The 19,731-nt window shown below is 34.8% G+C and overlaps 1 protein-coding gene across 2 annotated transcripts in view; it reads left to right on the top strand.

The window, feature by feature from the left end:
* xpo7 (exportin 7) overlaps nt 1–17,821 on the top strand; it is a 289,702-nt gene extending 271,881 nt beyond the window's left edge. For both annotated transcript variants that reach the window (XM_039769573.1, XM_039769572.1), the window contains exons 25-28: nt 9,950–10,110; nt 10,367–10,465; nt 10,617–10,744; nt 16,678–17,821. In XM_039769573.1, coding sequence (XP_039625507.1) covers nt 9,950–10,110; nt 10,367–10,465; nt 10,617–10,744; nt 16,678–16,771 — 482 coding nt within the window. In that variant the 3' untranslated portion in view covers nt 16,772–17,821. The remainder of the gene's footprint in view (nt 1–9,949; nt 10,111–10,366; nt 10,466–10,616; nt 10,745–16,677) is intronic.
* Nucleotides 17,822–19,731: the final 1,910 nt, after the last annotated feature.

The raw sequence follows: 19,731 nt of genomic DNA, 5'->3' as shown, positions 1-19,731 counted from the left end.
GATAGTGTTGCAGTCAAAATAACTTGCTTACTCCTTAGCTTGTGTTTGCAGTTATTTTGCAAAATGAAGGCATACCTACCCCACTGATATTTACTGATTTAATAATTAACATAGAACTTGAAAAATAAATTAACTTTATCACTAAATTAAGGTGACTTTCTATCAAACCATTTTTGAAAAACAATTCCTTTAAAGTGGTCATCTTTATATATTTTATAATGTATTGCTAAACTCATCTTTATATATTTTATAATGTATTGCTAAACTCATGCAACAGTATTTTCTTTGTGACTACCATGATATCTAAGAAACACTAAAGGAATACAAACATAAAAAAAGCTTATCATTGACTAAGGAGAATAATAATATACACAGAGATTCAAACAGTATAGACAGTAGAGGTGTTTGTTACTAGGAAGTTGTGTTAGACTTTATGACCTTTTAATTGCTCCATATTTACTATATAGAGAGAATCATTTTTAAAATAAACATCGCTTTGGATTTTCAAAGAGTAAACATCTTTTGAACTCTTCAGAACATGTTTTAATAATTTTTGGAAACTTGTATGTTTTATTTTCCATAATAGTGTGTCTTTTTTTTTTTTTGACAGTCAAGTACAAATAGACAGATTCTTATAAAATTTGCTAGTCTTTAAAGCAGGTTAGGTTTTGTGTAAATTCTAGCCGTTTGGCTTAGAGCTTTTAAGGGTCAAGTCTTTCAAATGCAGTAGTCACAACAATTAACCTTAAATTACAAAAAGCTTTTTGAGCTTGGGAAAGGTGCAACAGAGGTTTTTTTATTACATTTTATGGATCTATTATCGTACAGGTTTGCCCTTTAAAGTAGATTAAAATGTGAAAAATAGAGTTCAGTGTTGTTGCATTTTGCATAGATTGAGTAAATACAGTATATATACACTGTACTATATACTTTATTCATGTTGTATGCATGGAGAAAGTCATGTTGGCCACAACAGATTTTACTTCTTTTAAAAACTTGAATTTTGTATTTCTTTATAACAGTGTGATTAAGTTTTGCTTATAGTTAAGATGTTACTAATGAAATATGATAGATTAATAATAATATTACATTACACTTCACAGAGTCTTAGGAAAAAAAGAGGTTCAATATACAAAAATGTCTAAGACAAACATTTAAATTTTTGGTTGCAGAAAGAGTTAAGAATTCCATAATTTTGGTAATCACATGGATAATTCCTGAAGCATAAAGTGTTTTTGTTAAACTAGAATATTTTAGAGTCTCATACATGTTTGAGGGACTTGCCTTTTTCGGCTTGAATGATCATTGTCAAACTTATGCTAGGAAATCTGTAAAGAAATAGCCTCAGCAGAGTTTATTTCATTACAGTGACACACAGTGTCCACATTAGTTATGTCAGATTCTGCCTTCACAAAATTCTAATTTGATAAACAGAAATAAAAAAAAAAATTTATGGACAAGGTGAATTTTAAATGAAACATCTCAGTATGCATTAAGCAATCAATTATTCAAAGTAAGATATTTTAAGTTAACTTTCTCGATCAAATTTATCGTTTAAAGTTGTCCAAAATGTATCCAGGGCAAGATTCACCCTGTGAACATTGCAAAGTAGCTCCAGCCTCACTGGGCCACATGTTTTGGGCATGCACCAAATTAACATCATTTTGGGGAAAAATCTTTGAATGCCACTCAGACAACCTTAGTGTCACAATCACTCCTAGCACTTTAACAGCTGTGTTTGGTGTACGCCCAGATGGGCTCATAGTGGAGAAGGACAAACAAACTGTAATTCCCGTTACCTCACTACTTCCACGTAGACTTATCTTGCTCAGCTGGAAGAATCCCATTCCACTTCTTTTTAGTCAGTGGGTAACTGATTATCTATACTATTTGAAATTGGAAAAAAACAAATTCTCACTTACATAATCTTTTGAAAACTTTTTTTTGAATATGGCAGGAATTATAATCAATAACATTTTAGAATAAGCATCTATATCAGGGAAAATGATGCTTTTTGCTGCTTTTAAAGACTTAAAGGCTTTGGCTGTTGGCTTTCCTCTCTTTCTCTTGGGCGTGGGTTGAATTTTGGTTTGTTAAGTTTGACTTGAGTATATGGAATGTGATTTGCTTCAAATAAAATCAATTAAAAAAAGAAAAAAGAAACATCATACTTATTCAAATAAAAAAAAGTGTTATGTTGGGTCTTGTTCATATTTCAATGTTTTTTCTGATATTCAATGTATTCTGAAATTTACTTATATATATAAAACTCCAAGTTGTAGGTATGTTGTTTTATTTATTACCTTTAAATGTTTAATACATTTTTAAGTTACTTTAATTTCTGGGAAAGTCTGTTTTTTGCTATTTGCTATCTACTTTTCATAATGACATATTTGCCACTTGATTTCTAAACGTATCTGAGGATGTAGCAGAAAGCTTAACTTCACATTATAATTTTTATGGAATATTATAATTTCTTGTTTGTAATTTTCATATTGTTACCCAGTTTCTTAATTATTTTGAGTACATTTTTATTTTGTGAGTTTAATTAAAATATATTTTCATGTTTTTTTCTTACTAGATTCTTTCTAGGACTGCAGTTTAATATGTGAAGGTTGCTTTTTAAATTTTAAATGGCTAGGTATAACCAGTTCTGTGGTATTACTTTTAATGTATTGAACAATTTGAAAGTCATAGCCTAAATCAAGTTAACTTTTTCAAGGAAAAATAAACATCATTTAGAATGCGTAATCTACTTTAATAGGGTTTTTGAAGTATACAGTAGCATGAGTCATATTATTAAAACATGGAATACTTATTACAAACTCACTTTACTCATTGTATTAAATGAAATCCATACTCTATGGGCATTTGTTATTTGTCAGAAATACTACAATCATATACTAAAATGCTTCAAACCATTTTGGTAGTATTTATTTTACCATGAAAAAGGGCAAAAGATTAGAAAATTACAAACAAATAAAAAATTAATTTAAAGACAATACGGCTCAAAAGAATAAGGTTTAAAAATAATTTTTGTTATTAATTTGCAACAGTACTTATTGTTATTTTGAATTAAACAGTGCCTTCAGAAAACATTCAGACCCCTTCAATTTTACACATTTTACTATGTGTTCAGCCTTATGAAAATCTTTTAAATTGATTTTTTCTCTCATCAGGTGACATTCAGTACCATAGAATGACTAAGCAAAAGCAGGGTTTTAGAATTTTTTCAGATGTGTTAAAAATATAAAACTGAAATGTCTCATTAACTCAAGTATTCAGACCTTTTACTAAGTATTTAGTTGAAGCACCTTTGATTGCAATTATGGCCTGGAGTCCTCAGTGGAGTCAAACTTCATGAGTATGATATGACAAGCTTTGTACACTTAGATCTAGGAATTTTCTTCTATTCTTCTCTGCAAAGGTCATTAATTAATAATTAATTTGTTATGCTGTAATTAGTGCTGCAACAGAGGAGAAACACACACAGACCACCACAGCAACTTGGCTCCATGTTTAAGAAGTGCTTCTGTCTACTACAATATCTATCTGTCATTTTGACTATTGCATCATTAAATGGCACATCAGCAAATAGAGTTGAAATAAACATTGTGGTCTATGGATATACTTTTATGTTAAAATGCTGTGATTATATTCTGAGATGCACCTAAATCAGATTTCAAATGCCACAGTAAATGTTTTTTTTACTTTATAGAAAATTTTCAAAAAATTCTAGGTCCTATGTTCTCTTTATCATTCTGGAATATTCAGTAAGGGAAAAGTATAAATTTGAATGACTTTAGCATAAGGCTAACATAAAGCAAATTGTAAAGAAAGTGAAGGGGTCTCAATGATTTCTGTAGACACAGTAATATCACTTCATTCTCAGATGCGCTTAATCCAGTTCAGAGTTGTGGGGTTGTTGGAGACTATACAAGCAGGACTACATATAAAAGGTTAATCCATAAATCCAGCTTCAAGGCACAGGAATTGCTGGCTGGACAAGGTTTAAGTGAGCTATGATTTTGGCACCACCCCAACAAAGTGCCAATTCTTACACACACTCTTCTTAATTTGGAGCAGCTTAACACACAGTGCATCCAGAAAGTATTCACAGCGCATCACTTTTTCCACATTTTGTTATGTTACAGCCTTATTCCAAAATGGATTAAATTTATTTTTTTCCTCAGAATTGTACACACAACACCCCATAATGACAACGTGAAAAAGGTTTACTTGAGGTTTTTGCAAATTTATTAAAAATAAAAAAAACTCAGAAATCACATGTATATAAGTATTCACAGCCTTTGCTCAATACCTTGTCAATCCACCTTTGGCAGCAATTATAGCCTCAAGTCTTTTTGAATATGATGCCACAAGCTTGGCACACCTGTCCTTGGCCAGTTTCGCCCATTCCTCTTTGCAGCACCTCCCAAGCTCCATCAGGTTGAATGGGAAGCGCCGGTGCACAGCCATTTTAAGTTCTCTACAGAGATGTTCAATCGGATTCAAGTCAGGGCTCTGGCTGGGCCACTCAGGGACATTCACAGAGTTGTCCTGAAGCCACTCCTTTGATATCTTGGCTGTGTGCTTAGGGCCGTTGACCTGCTGTAGGATGAACCGTCGCCCCAGTCTGAGGTCAATAGCGCTCTGGAGCAGGTTTTCTTCCAGGATGTTTCTGTACATTGCTCGAGTCATCTTTCCCTTTATCCTGTCTAGTCTCCCAGTTCCTGCCACTGAAAAACATACCCACAGAATGATGCTGCCACCACCATGCTTCACTGTGTGAATGGTATTGGCCTGGTGATGAGCGGTGCCTGGATTCCTCCAAGCGTGATGCCTGGCATTCACACCAAAGAGTTTAGTCTTTGTCTAATCAGACCAGAGAATTTTGCTTCTCATGGTCTGAGAGTCCTTCAGGTGCCTATTGGCAAACTCCAGGCAGGCTGCCATGTGCCTTTTACTAAGGAGTGGCTTCCGTCTGGCCATTCTACCATACAGCCCTGATTGGTGGATATGGTTGTCCTTCTGGAAAGTTCTCCTCTCTCCACAGAGGACCTCTGGAGCACTGACAGAGTGACCATCGGGTTCTTGGTGACCTCCCTGACTAAGGCCCTTCTCCCCTGATCGCTCAGTTTAGATGGCCGACCAGCTCTAGGAAGAGCTTCTTCCACTTACGAATGATGGAGGCCACTGTGCTCATTGGGACCTTCAAAGCAGCAGAAATTTTTCTGTAACCTTCCCCAAATTTGTGCCTCGAGACAATCCTGTCTCGGAGGTCTACAGACAATTCCTTTGACTTCATGCTTGGTTTGTGCTCTGACATGAACTGTCAACTGTGGGACCTTATATAGACAGGTGTGTGCCTTTCCAAATCATGTCCAGTGAACTGAATTTACCACAGTTGGACTCCAATTGAGCTGCAGAAACATCTCAAGGATGATTAGGGGAAAGAGGATGCACCTGAGCTCTATTTTGAGCTTCATGGCAAAGGCTGTGAATACTTATGTACATGTGCTTTCTCAATTTTTTTATTTCTAATAAATTTGCAAAAACCTCAAGTAAACTTTTTCTATGTTGTCATTATGGGGTGTTGTGTGTAGAATTCTGAGGAAAAAAGTGAATTTAATCCATTTTGGAATAAGGCTGTAACATAACAAAATGTGGAAAAAGTGATGTGCTGTGAATACTTTCCGGATGCATTGTAAAGGCTAAGGTATACATTTAATATATAGCTATACCTCTGAGATCACATTAGGACATGGGCTCCCAACCATTTTCACCCTGTTTACCCATAATTTGAGTTTATGCTTAGCAATTGACAAAGTTAAAAAAATATTAATACTGTTGGTTGGGAACCCTTGCATTGGGATGATGTTTATTACATTATGACAGCACAAGTGTAGGAATTACAGTGTTTTCATTTTTTCCTTTTTGGATAACAATGTTTTATCAGAGTGCTTCTGCCATTTTTACAACTTGACTGTAGTTATCATCTTATGCCTCATAGTGAGGTGCATAGTGTAATGGGCTAGAATTCATTGTTTTAAAGAAAATTACATTTCTGTGTGTTGGTTAGTGTAATGGGCTGTAAACTAGTGTTTAGAAGAAAAGGCAAAATTCCTGGAAAATTCTGCTATGGGTTATTGTTGATGATTATCTACAAGACATAAATGTTTACCTGTCTTGCAAAGAGTCACCTGCTTTGAATAATCAGACTGCTTTGATTAGTATCTTATCCACACACAATGTGGTGATACAGAACTGCCTGCTTCCTTTGAAAATTATTGAGTTCTGGGGACATTGATTTCTAATCAGGTACTTCTTGATAGCTGACAACAATACTATTGTTGAACCAAAATAAATGTGTTTATACTATTGTTCTGCAGAGGAAATTGTCATGTACCATTGTTTAACTGATCGTCATGTTGATCTATGCAGAGATTGAGACTTATCTTTACAGTGTTTCTGGGTAAATGAGAATAAAGTGGAACAGAGAAGTATGGTCTGAGACTTGTGACTGCTGCCTGCTTCTTTTATGCTGTTTCACCATTTCGCTGTGGCTACACCCTGTAGCAACAGTTACTTGTACCTAGCCCAGGTTCCCTGAGGCCAGTAACAATAGCATTATTTTTTGAAATCATTTAAATATATATGATGAACATTATTGCTGAGAGCCATTACATGAAATGTATTTGAACAAATGTATTGGTTTAATTTGGCTGAATAACTCTTCTTATGTACAGTGAGACTGTTTTTTGCTAGGTAAAATCTGTCTGAGGCCATCAACATTACATCACCTTCATGTTTTTAAGTGTTTGGCTGTTTGCTATTTTTATGCTAGATATTTTAAATATATATCTGAAATGAAGCTTCATATTCAGATGTCTATCACATATATTTGTATAAAAGCAAGGGCTACTGGCATGGTAATATAAAAATGCAGTCCTAGGACCTGTGTAACAATGGAATGTGTATAAAAAAAAATATGATTTTATAAATTCTTGTAATTCATTTCAGTCATTAACTTATTAAAAGCAATTTTACACATTTATTATGTGTCACTCACATTAACAGCAATAGTTTTATTACGCAGGTAATATGGTCTTTGAGGAATTGCAGTTGTCACTTTGTTACTGAATTCCCTGAACAGAGCAGACAGTTACAGAGAAAATGGAAACAGAAATTTTAGCTTTAACATTAAAGAATGTGAGCAGTCATCCTCTGCCTTGAGAGGAATGGCAGAGAGATTTTAGCAGAACTAAAATCAGAATGAATTCAGACATTTGCATTTAGCTCTGTAATTAGAGCAAACACTTCTTGTCTGAGTTTGGACAACAAGCTTGTATTTACTACAGCAATTCACATTTTCAATTAGAAAAACAAAAAATAATTTTTCTTGTTAACTTGCCCTCTTTGTTAACTTAAAAGCTAAATATTTCTATTTTACATGTAGATTAACTTCTGAAGCATGCTAGCCTTGTATCTTTTTGGTAAACATAAACATTTTGTTAGAATTGTGGCTTGTAATAATGACAAAAATTTGTACTTTCTTTTATGTCGTGTTTTATAGATAGATATATTTGTATATATTTTATTAGTTTAAAAAAGTATGTTTTATGGGATTTTAATTTTTTTTATTGTCACTAGTCACATAAGTCTACAGAATTTCATGTTGTTTAAAAAATGAACAAGTGTCCAGTTTCATTGTAAAAATACCACTTTAAGATGGAACACAAGGCTTCTACATGGGTAATTTATGCAGGAGCTTAGGCAAAAATAAAATTAAAATAAAACAAATCAGCATTAGTATTGCAATAGGTTAATTCTGGTAAAACAAAATCAGCGATTGGTGTTGGCTGTAATAAATCCTGATCTCTATTTATTTCCACCACAAACATACCCTCCACCTATAATTGCAGTGAAATATTGGAATCTTCTTCTTCACTCTAGAAGTATTATTCTGATGAACCCAGGCTCTACATATAGCAATGGGCATGGTGTGCTATGGAAAAAAACAGTTTTGAAAAAATGGAGGAATAGACAGTAGGAAAGAGTAAAAAAGAGAAGGAATGGCAGGCAGGAGAACAAAGTTAATTTAGTGTACCTAATTCACAGTTCATGCACAATTATCATTCTCAAGCATGGTAGCTGTTTGATCTCTAACAAGACATAAATGGATTTATAGACAAAAAAATCCTAAAGTGTCACATACAATTGCATAGCACATTTTAGCATAAACACTGACTCAGTTTCATAACAAGGATCACATCAATTATTAAATGTTAAAAACAGGTAAATATACAGACAAATAGAGGAAATCTAAAGTGCCCTATTAGGATAACTGCATTAGATAAAATAGCGAATAATAAAAGAAAATAACAAAATTGCTGATGCAGTCAATTGCACAATCTGTGTTTGATGCCAAATGTCAGACAACAGTGTCTTTCTTTTTTGACAGAGTTAGGATATAAGGTTGGAGGAGAGCTTTAAAATATAGTCATCAGTAGAAGAGCCATAGGTAGTATACTTTTAGTTGTCCTTCAGCCAGTGATAAAGCAACCCCAGGTAAGAAGTTAGGAAAAGTGTAGTTACTATGTTGGTGTGCACAAGGTATGCTATGTCGGTTATGGAACCTTTTTTAAATGAATTAGTTGATATTTTAAAAATGACATTTTTATGAGCAATATATGATGGCTGAGGCTATTTTTTCAATAAATTAACACATAAAAATATACTTTCAGCTGTTGCTCAATATCAAATAAATCTTCACATTTGTTCAATCCAATGTATTGTTGACAGAAAAAAAAAAGATTTATGTTTATTTAAAAAAATTCTTTTAAATTTTAAAAAGTGTGAATGGCTCATTAATACTTATTGTAAGTAAGTTAAAATATTGGAATGGAAATATTTTTATGTAATACTAGGGGGCTTTGCCCGCCCACCCCCTGGTTTGTTTAAACGGATATACAGTTTAAAGAGATTGTTATTTTCATTTCATTCATTTTCATTTATTTTTTATTTCTTGATATTTGCCAGTAATAAAACTGTAGTGAATGAGTTATTCCCCCAAAGCCTGGGGCATGTTACGTGCCAGCCACTTTACATCTCTGCCTCTCACGTTGTGAAGAGGGTGGCTGAACGCACGCTAAGGAGATGCGGTCACTCCATCCAAAACCCCCTCTTTAAACGGTGATACAATTGGAAAATAATAAAAAAAAAAAAATTTTTTTTACCTTCTCTGTGCTCGATCAGCTGGCTTGCTCCTGCTTGTGCCGTGCTGCGTGAGATGCATGTCGCACAGCGCATTGAACATTTAAAAGCCTGTACAGCAGCTGTCCCTTTGTTTCACTTCCTTGTCTCGCGGGACATTAATGTCTCAGAGAAAATCACGTCTGGACCCAAGTTTTTTTTATTATAATAGAGAGGCATAACAGTGAGAAATTCCTGTTGGTATGCAGTGTCGTACGTAAGTTCATTTAACTGTGATGTCATAGTTTTCATAAGATACTGCCAATTTATGGGACTATATCAGTATGTAGCTCTAATTTGTACAGATGTTGACAGAATTAGAAGCATATTTCCTTTTTCCCTATACTACGATAAGTTTAGTAGTATTTCCCAAGACTGTCTTTATTCTCATTTTGTAATGAAATGTGTAGCATTCATTTTTACGGTCTTATGCGGGAACCTTCACCAGAAAAACAAATATGTATGTTTCTAAATTTCTGTATCCTTTCCGTTAACTGTATATCAATGGTATCATGACAGTGTTACTGTGATGACATTCCAATTGGTCTTCTTTGAGTAGTTGAAAAGGTGTGCCAAAAGATAAATGCTTCTGCCACCAGATAATAGAAACTTAGTTGATGTCAGTGCTATAAGCCTCGGTCCCAGTTATATTCAAAATGTTAATATATTGTTCTTTTTTTGTTATTGTTCTTAGATACAATGGTTTGTACCGGCTGCTGCTCTAGTTTGGACCATATAGTTACATATCTCTTCAAGCAGTTATCGCGCAGCACAAAGAAACGTTCCACTCCAATTGCACAGGAGAGCGACAGATTCCTTCACATCATGCAGCAACATCCAGAAATGATCCAGCAGGTAATTGTTCAACAGTATATGCAGTAGCTTGATAGCATTATCACAGTTGCTGATTATCATCCAAAGCAATGTAGAAATCATTTCTTTTGTAAAATTGCACTGCTGTTGATCCAACTGACAACTCTAGTGCTTAATATCTTAATCTACTTTGTAGGTAAAGTTTTATATTAAATTTTAAGATATTACACTAGAAAGCAGTTTCTGCTTTTTGTCTTAACCATAGTTTGGATAACAAAACTGGTTTATCTTCTTTTAGATGTTATCAACTGTTCTCAATATAATAATATTTGAAGATTGCCGAAATCAATGGTCTATGTCTCGACCGCTCCTTGGTTTAATTCTGCTAAATGAGAAGGTAAATTTCATTAACTTGCTTTTTTGATTTAACCTGTATTGTAAGAATTAATTTTAAATTGAAAATTATTCTTTATATACATATATTCTTGTTAAATTATTTATGCCATTTACATCTTGTAATAATGTGATTTTTCTGTTCTGTTGTTCAGTATTTTGCAGATTTACGAAATAGCATTGTAAACAGCCAGCCGCCTGAAAAACAACAAGCCATGCATTTATGTTTTGAAAATCTCATGGAGGGTATTGAACGTAACTTACTAACGAAAAACAGAGACAGGTATAGTAATTTTTTTAAGTTTGATTCAGAAAATTGATTGGTAGTTGTCTGATAGTCACAGTTCTTGCTTAAAAGTAGAGTGAACAGATAACAACAACAACAACAACAACATTTATTTATATAGCACATTTTCATACAAACAGTAGCTCAAAGTGCTTTACGTAATAAAGAATAGAAAAATAAAAGACACAATAAGAAACCAAAATAAATCAACATTTATTAACATCGAATAAGAGTAAGGTTCAATGGCCAGACGGCTGGAGAAAAAATTAAATCTGTAGGGATTCCAGACCATGAGACCGCCCAGTCCCCTCTGATGGATGGATGCAGGAAGAAAATGTTTTTAAAGCTTGAAACTACTGGTAAATTGTATCTTGTGAATAAAATATATATGTGCTTATATAATTGGAAGGGGCAGGGCAGTAGCTTCAGAAATAACATTTCTTTGAAAAATGTATATGTTTTATTGGAATCCTTATTTTGGCATGTAAATATTTGTAGCTGGCAAGTCTTATCATAAATAGGTTTCAAGTTCAAAAATGGAAATTACCAAAATTATCAAATTGTTTTGCCACATACAGTATGCAGTATATGATAGAATTATATGAAATGATGAATAAAAATATTCCACCATATTGAATATTTCAAATAAAATGAGGTGTTAAAAAGTGAAATTATCTTGAACTTAAAAATTAATCAGCTGGTATACCCCATCCCCCATGTATTTTACTTTCAGACAGTTGACTGGGTTAATGTGGCTGGCCTGCCAACTACAGTGGTGTGAAAAACTATTTGCCCCCTTCCTGATTTCTTATTCTTTTGCATGTTTGTCACACAAAATGTTTCTGATCATCAAACACATTTAACCATTAGTCAAATATAACACAAGTAAACACAAAATGCAGTTTTTAAATGATGGCTTTTATTATTTAGGGAGAAAAAAAATCCAAATCTACATGGCCCTGTGTGAAAAAGTAATTGCCCCCTTGTTAAAAAATAACCTAACTGTGGTGTATCACACCTGAGTTCAATTTCCGTAGCCACCCCCAGGCCTGATTACTGCCACACCTGTTTCAATCAAGAAATCACTTAAATAGGAGCTGCCTGACACAGAGAAGTAGACCAAAAGCACCTCAGAAGCTAGACATCATGTCAAGATCCAAAGAAATTCAGGAACAAATGAGGACAGAAGTAATTGAGATCTATCCGTCTGGTAAAGGTTATAAAGCCATTTCTAAAGCTTTGGGACTCCAGCGAACCACAGTGAGAGCCATTATCCACAAATGACAAAAACATGGAACAGTGGTGAACCTTCCCAGGAGTGGCCGGCCGACCAAAATTACCCCAAGAGCGCAGAGGCGACTCATCCGAGAGGTCACAAAAGACCCCAGGACAACGTCTAAAGAACTGCAGGCCTCACTTGCCTCAATTAAGGTCAGTGTTCACGACTCCACCATAAGAAAGAGACTGGGCAAAAACGGCCTGCATGGCAGATTTCCAAGACGCAAAGCACTGTTAAGCAAAAAGAACATTAGGGCTCGTCTCAATTTTGCTAAGAAACATCTCAATGATTGCCAAGACTTTTGGGAAAATACCTTGTGGACTGATGAGACAAAAGATGAACTTTTTGGAAGGCAAATGTCCCGTTACATCTGGCGTAAAAGGAACACAGCATTTCAGAAAAGAACATCATACCAACAGTAAAATATGGTGGTGGTAGTGTGATGGTCTGGGGTTGTTTTGCTGCTTCAGGACCTGGAAGGCTTGCTGTGATAGATGGAACCCTGAATTCTACTGTCTACCAAAAAATCCTGAAGGAGAATGTCCGGCCATCTGTTCGTCAACTCAAGCTGAAGCGATCTTGGGTGCTGCAACAGGACAATGACCCAAAACACACCAGCAAATCCACATCTGAATGGCTGAAGAAAAACAAAATGAAGACCTTGGAGTGGCCTAGTCAAAGTCCTGACCTGAATCCAATTGAGATGCTATGGCATGACCTTAAAAAGGCGGGTCATGCTAGAAAACTCTCAAATAAAGCTGAATTACAACAATTCTGCAAAGATGAGTGGGCCAAAATTCCTCCAGAGCTGTAAAGACTCATTGCAAGTTATCGCAAACGATTGATTGCAGTTATTGCTGCTAAGGGTGGCCCAACCAGTTATTAGGTTCAGGGGGCAATTACTTTTTCACACAGGGCCATGTAGGTTTGGATTTTTTTTTCTCCCTAAATAATAAAAACCATCATTTAAAAACTGCATTTTGTGTTTACTTGTGTTATATTTGACTAATGGTTAAATGTGTTTGATGATCAGAAACATTTTGTGTGACAAACATGCAAAAGAATAAGAAATCAGGAAGGGGGCAAATAATTTTTCACACCACTGTAAGTGTATTTGTATGGTTTTAAACTTACAGTAATGCTCCACTTCAAAATTGTATTTTTTTAATATGTTACTTACCCAATGGGTTTTGTAGTGTAGGCCAAGAAACAAATGTAATCTCTTTTGTTTTTATGGAGAATGGAGCTAGAAAATGTTTATGAAAAAATGGAACTTGTGATGAGTAATACTGAAGTTTAACAAAAAATATCAAAAATGTCCATGAAAAAGAAAATCTCACATTCCTCATGTCACATAATCCACATATCAGTTATCCAGTCGTATTCTCAGAATGTGCAAAATCCATACATCTTTTTTTCTAAATTGCGAATAAATAAATACCTCTTGAAAAGTCAATGCTGGGAATAAATAGATCAAAGATCAGCCCCAGTTCGCACTGGACTGATCTTTGAACTGAATCCAGGACTCTTGGCCAATGAATGTGGAGGAGAGGCAGAAAAAAATATTGCTTTGCCTGCATATACAAAGAATGTTTTTCTTCAGATGGTAAGTATTGAACATTCTGATGTATTCAGCTGGGTGCACTGTCTTCCTTAGAATTAAGCTTTGTTAGAAAAAGTCTGTTCTTGATATTATGAACACATAAAAGTATACATGAACTTAAACATTGCACTACACTCTGAATTGGACTGTGAGTTTCATTTTTTGGATTATTTTTATGCACTTACTTAGCTCATTGATTGAAATAAACATGTAAATCAAGATGATCAGATATTTAGTGCCACAACAAGGATGCAGTTTAAGGTCCATTCATTTGCATAATTATGCAAATAGCTTTTTGGTCAAAGAATGAGAAGTTGCATTTGTATTGTTAAGCAAGTTGAGTAAAGCTGTTACTAATACTGTAGCTCTATACCTTTGCTTTGTTCACAGGTTTTTAGTTTTGACATAATTTTTTATTCATGTTTTACGTATAAAATCAGGTAATCCTAAATTCTGTAATGAATGTGTTCTAGATCACTGATATTTTTTTTTAAATAATATCTGGATTATATGCAGTAATCCCTCCTCGATCGCGGGTGTTGTGTTCCAGACCATCCACACGAAAGGTGAAAATCCGTGAAGTAAAAACTATATGTTCATATGGTTATTTTTATATGTTTTAAGCCCTTATAAACTCTCCCACATTATTATAAACATTTCCCGCACAGTTATACAGCATAAACCCTTTGTATTCTCTTAGATATTAGGTAAGATTCATTGAAATTATGTTGTAAACACACTGTTTATATACAGTAAAACCTAAATATTATTTTAAAGATATCGAGCGTCTCTGATATCACATTATGTTACAGCCATTACAACAGACAGGCCACCAGCAATAAATACGTACAATGCAAGAAAAATTGTATACAGTAAAATGTGTTTACAGTGACACTAAACGTATGTACATGTAATGAGTACTGTACGTAGAAAATTAATTATGGTTACTCACCAACAATGACACGACGACTTGTCTGATAACGATGAGTTTAATTTTACTGCACAACAAAGGAGAGCATTACAGCTCTTCTAAAGAAGCCTCTTCAGGCGATTGTGTAGCACCACCGTTGTTATTCTTCCGGCAGTCTTCAATCCAAATCCCTAAAGCAGATTCCATCCGGACTACCACCTTATTACGTCCACTTACAACTCGTTTTGCGCCCTGGTTACAGGGCACTGCGGCCATAGATCGTATATTCTTTTCCTCCTTTTTAAATAAAAAGAATCGTGGACTCATTGATGCTGTAATCGCGTCCTGCAGCGGTGTAGCTGTTCCCTTCCTTCAACATGTCCAAAGCTTTTACCTTTTCGGCAATCGTTACTGTCTTCCATTAACGCTTGGGCATGGCCCCTGAAGCAGTAGCAGGAGCAGATAATTTTGGAGCCATAACAAAGGGCTTGACTATGCACAAAGATAAACACAAAAGAGCACAAAAGTTAACTCTTTACACAGCGAAACACGTTGATGCTGAATGAGCGAGACAAAACTTCCTGGTTAATGCAGCCGAATCGAATTCGGCACTCTGTCGCTGAGCCAATCAGCACACAGGAACTTAACTGCATGCTCTGATTGGGTAGCTTCTCAGCCATCCGCCAATAGCGTCCCTTGTATGAAATCAACTGGGCAAACCAACTGAGGAAGCATGTACCAGAAGTAAAAAGACCCATTGTCCGCAGAAACCCACGAAGCAGCAAAAAATCCACGTTATATATTTAGATATGCTTACATATAAAATCTGCGATAGAGTGAAGCTGCGAAAGTCGAAGTGCGATATAGTGAGGGATTACTGTATACCCTTTATTAGCATTGATATGTAGTCTCCCGCTTTCAGTTGGTTAGATGAAACATTTAAATAACAAAAAGAATTTCCAAAATACTTAATGTTTCTCTTTATAGTACATAAAGATAGAATATTTTATGAGTTACAAGATTACAGGGTCATTATTGTAACAACAGTCAGGTTTTGAGTAAGAGTATACATTTGTGTATTTATCATATTCATTGAATCAACACTTGCACAAGAGTAATTAGTGTAGAAAGCACATTTTTTGTCTAAGCCATTGACATGCTCAGTTTTATGAGGAAAAAGGTGTAATATTAAAAGTACATACAAATTTTAAATGGCAATTTTATAATTCACTGTTAAAACAGGATTGTACATAATGTGTTTTGTGTCTTTTTGTTTTTTTATTAAGAAAAAGTTTCTTTATACCTTGATCGTGAAAATCAATTCATCCATAAAGTGGTTTTAGGTTTATTAATTAGAAAATCACTTTGTAAAATACAGCATTTTATCTTTTAACAACATACATAGAAAATGGAAAGTGTTGAGGATAGGATTGAGAAAAAAAAAATCAGTTTATATCAAATAAGGAATCTAATAGTAAAGGTAAAATTTATTTTCAGTTCACTTCACTTTAGTTTTTGCACCGCGCTCTTAGTTGACAAGTTTTATTTCAGGTAAGCTGATTTGTGTTTTTTATTAAATAAAATGTTTTGTCATTTTGCCATTATACCAGAGAGTTTTGAAGTGTTGCTTAATGATTGGACATGTAAGTAAGAAATTCACTATGACAATACTGCTATTACTTCCAATGTATCTTACAGTTAATGTAAAATTGCTAATTATTTTATTCATTCAACGTTAGTGAGAACAAATACATTGCCGTGATCATCTTTGGGCAACACTGGATTTGCAAAGGTTGATAACCATGCATTCTAATGGATTTTGTTAAAACAAACTTAACCCAATAACTAAAAGAAACACAATTTAAAAAAAAAACAACTAGCTATAAAAACCAACACCGAACCCCACCCCCCACCCCCCCAAATGTGCAGACTCCACAGTGTCCAGAGTACTCCAGAATCTTTTAATTATTAAGAGGTTATTTACTTGTCATCTACAATGCAATGTATTTCAAAAAGCAATAGGATTACACCTAGTTTCTTCAAAAATAACTTTCCAAAATATTTGGTTACATTTCCACCCTTTATATTTACTTTGAAAGTAACTGTGTACATTTGTTTCCTTCATTTCCATACTCCAGGTTTACACAGAACCTCTCAGTATTTAGAAGAGAGGTGAACGACTCAATGAAGAACTCCACGTATGGCATGAACAGCAATGATATGATGAGCTGACATTCCTGAAGTTCCATCTGTACAGAGCAGCCTGGGTTTGGCCAGACCACCAGGGGACAACCATCTTTCCAGAGAGTGCATTTCTGATCTCCTTTCCTCTCTGCTTCTGTACGCTGAAGTGTGTAGATCAGGGTTAAGGCTGTACTTCAGCACTCATTGGCCAGGGAGGGAGGGAGGGAGGGAGCAAGGGAGAGTCACATTGAAAATGAAAAGACAGAAGCAGGGCACTGTTGTTCTTTGGGGACGAGGCAGTAAGGAATTCTTAACTTCATTTCCTGGTCCTTATCAGAATCCCAGTGCTCTGCTTTTTGCTTGCCTTGTAAAATTGTGTACATTTTTTCATAACATTTTGAACAATGTTTATATAATTCAATTTAAAAAAATTCAAAAGAAATGAAAGTGTGATGGAAATTTTTACAGATTTAGTAGTAAAACAATGCTGAAGTGAAGAATTGTGTATGTATGCAATGCAGGTGTTAAAGGACTGATGTTGGATTAGAGTGAATGAAAAATAGAACTATTTGGGAGGGTGCGGACATTAATAATAATAATAAATTTCTTAATATTGACCTGTTGTATAATTTCATCTTCCCTAATGATCATCATAAGTGCAGCTGAATTTTGTTAACCAGCGGTTTAACTCAGGAGCTCGACACATTGTCTATGTCCATCCCCTTTGCGTAAATTTCTTTGGTGAGGGTTTATTGGCATGTTTTCTGATCATTTTGTCAAATCCCTAGTCCCCTGGCAAATATCGGTGGTTTTTACTACAGGATCAATATGGCAGCTTTTTACTTTACTTAAGTTTTTGCTGCTAAACACTAGTGAGGACTAGTTCATTACTAAGTATTTCCTTACTCATGAAGGTTGTGTGTGTGTTTTTTTTTTTTTCCCTGTTTTTTATTTTATTTTAATTCCCTGATATGAATGTGTCTCGTGATTGTGTGTTGGATCTACTGAATGGTCAGATATCTGGTTGGCTTGTATGGATGAATGCACTACATACAGTGTAAGCATTGTGACTGCAAATAAAACATTAGTGATTTGTAACATATTGTCCTTTCTGAGTTCAAATATACAGTAACCTGAGTATTTTTTTTTTTTTGGGGAGGAGGGGGGAGATATTGCTTTACAGGAAAAAAGTGCTCATCAGTTTAGAGACTTCTTTCTTTTAATTGTTGCTGTTTATTAATTATACAGACAAAAAAATTAGCACACACAATCCATGTGTTAATACTTTTTTACATTTTTTTATTTTGAAAAAGCATTTTTGTTTTTATCTACTTAATGTAAAAAAACTGCTTGAAGATGTATTAATAGAGTGAAAAAAACACAACCTATTTAAATCTATTTCAAATTTATTTAAATCAAAAATACATACATAAATATTCAATTGTTTTCCCAAAGCTAGTTGTCCCAAAGTAAAAAGACAATATGAAGTATATAAATGTACTGTTTATCATATTTTATCTGCAGTACAAGATTAAACCACAGACGGTAGAACTGGAAACCGTCTTGTATACATCTGTTTATGTCATAGATTTGCACCTTCTCTTGTCATTTTTTTACAACTAAGCCTCAAATTAGTAGATGAGGGAGTGCTGGTTTATTAATAAGCAGCAACTGAAGTCAGTGCTACACTTCTGTAAAATTCTCTATATAAGATGGATGGATGTAAAGACACAACAGCTGACTAGAGTTTATTGGCAAAATGTGAAGTAAACACAATTTATTATTATTTTACTGTTCAATGGTAAATGACATTTTCCAAAAGTTTTATGTGTAGACTTAAAGGAATACTCCACCCAAAAGTGATATATTTTTTATATGTTACTTACCCCATGTGGTTTATACTGATAGTCAAGAAAGATTTCCAAACTCTGGAGAATGGACATAACACTTCTGGCAGAATGGGAGCCTGTGATGAGCAACGCTGGACAGTAGCAAAAAGTATCAAAAATGTCCATGAGAAAATATCACGTGTCACATAATCTACATGTCAAGTCATCCAGTCATGTGCTCACAACATGCAAAATGCATGCACTTTTTGCCAGTATATTGTTTGTTAAATACCTCAGGAAAATGAAAATAATCCAGACAGGAAACCCATTCACACAGGGTTCAACTTTTGAATTGAAGAGCTGCCTCTCCCAGTCACTTACTGGTAAAGAGTTCTGTCCCATTACACTTGCAAGGAGATGTCAAATTTCTAATTGTCTTCATAACATACTCAAATGACAATGGCATATAACGTGCACATATAATTCAAAAGCTGAGAATTGTGAGTTTTGTTGAAATTTGAGGTTATTCTCTATATTTTAAATGTGACTGTATCAAAGCTTGTGTTGGATACCAGAAGATCCTAAATCAATCCAGTCTTGTTTGATGTGTTCATTTAAAATAATTAGAAAAAATACTGAGAGATTCAGCCCATGAATATTCACTAGTCTTGACAGCTAGTAAGGTCAGGTCAGGTTGTGGGAGCATGCACTGGTATTGTGTGTTGTTGCAGCCACCACGCAACAAAATGGCTTGGGATTCTGATTGGCAACTCTGCAGGCAGACACACAGTCCTGTCCCCCCCACCCCACAAATGACCATCTATCTGCTTCAGCCAGGTGTTACATGGTCATCCCCTTAGCCTAGTCTTGCTAATCAGGCCCTCAAAAATGAAGATCCTGCGGGCCAGATCACCTTTGAGGAATTGCACCACATCACATGGCTGTAGTGCAATAACTGACGTTCCGTCACAATGCAGGTAATGTTCCTCATTCGGGACTCCGTGAGCAACTACTCATTCAACACAAAATCAAACCAGCAGTACCCAAGGATTCTCTGAAGAGACATATTACCGAAGGAGTCCAGTCTTCGTCTCAAGTCACTGGATAGCGTCCATGTATCACAACGCTATAGCAAAACAGGAAGCACTGGAACTCTAAAGACTTGGACCTTTGTCCTTC

Source organism: Polypterus senegalus, chromosome 11 (assembly GCF_016835505.1).
Source record: "Polypterus senegalus isolate Bchr_013 chromosome 11, ASM1683550v1, whole genome shotgun sequence".
In the NCBI taxonomy this organism is placed as follows: domain Eukaryota; kingdom Metazoa; phylum Chordata; class Cladistia; order Polypteriformes; family Polypteridae; genus Polypterus; species Polypterus senegalus.
This window is presented reverse-complemented; position numbering and strand designations above follow the sequence as displayed.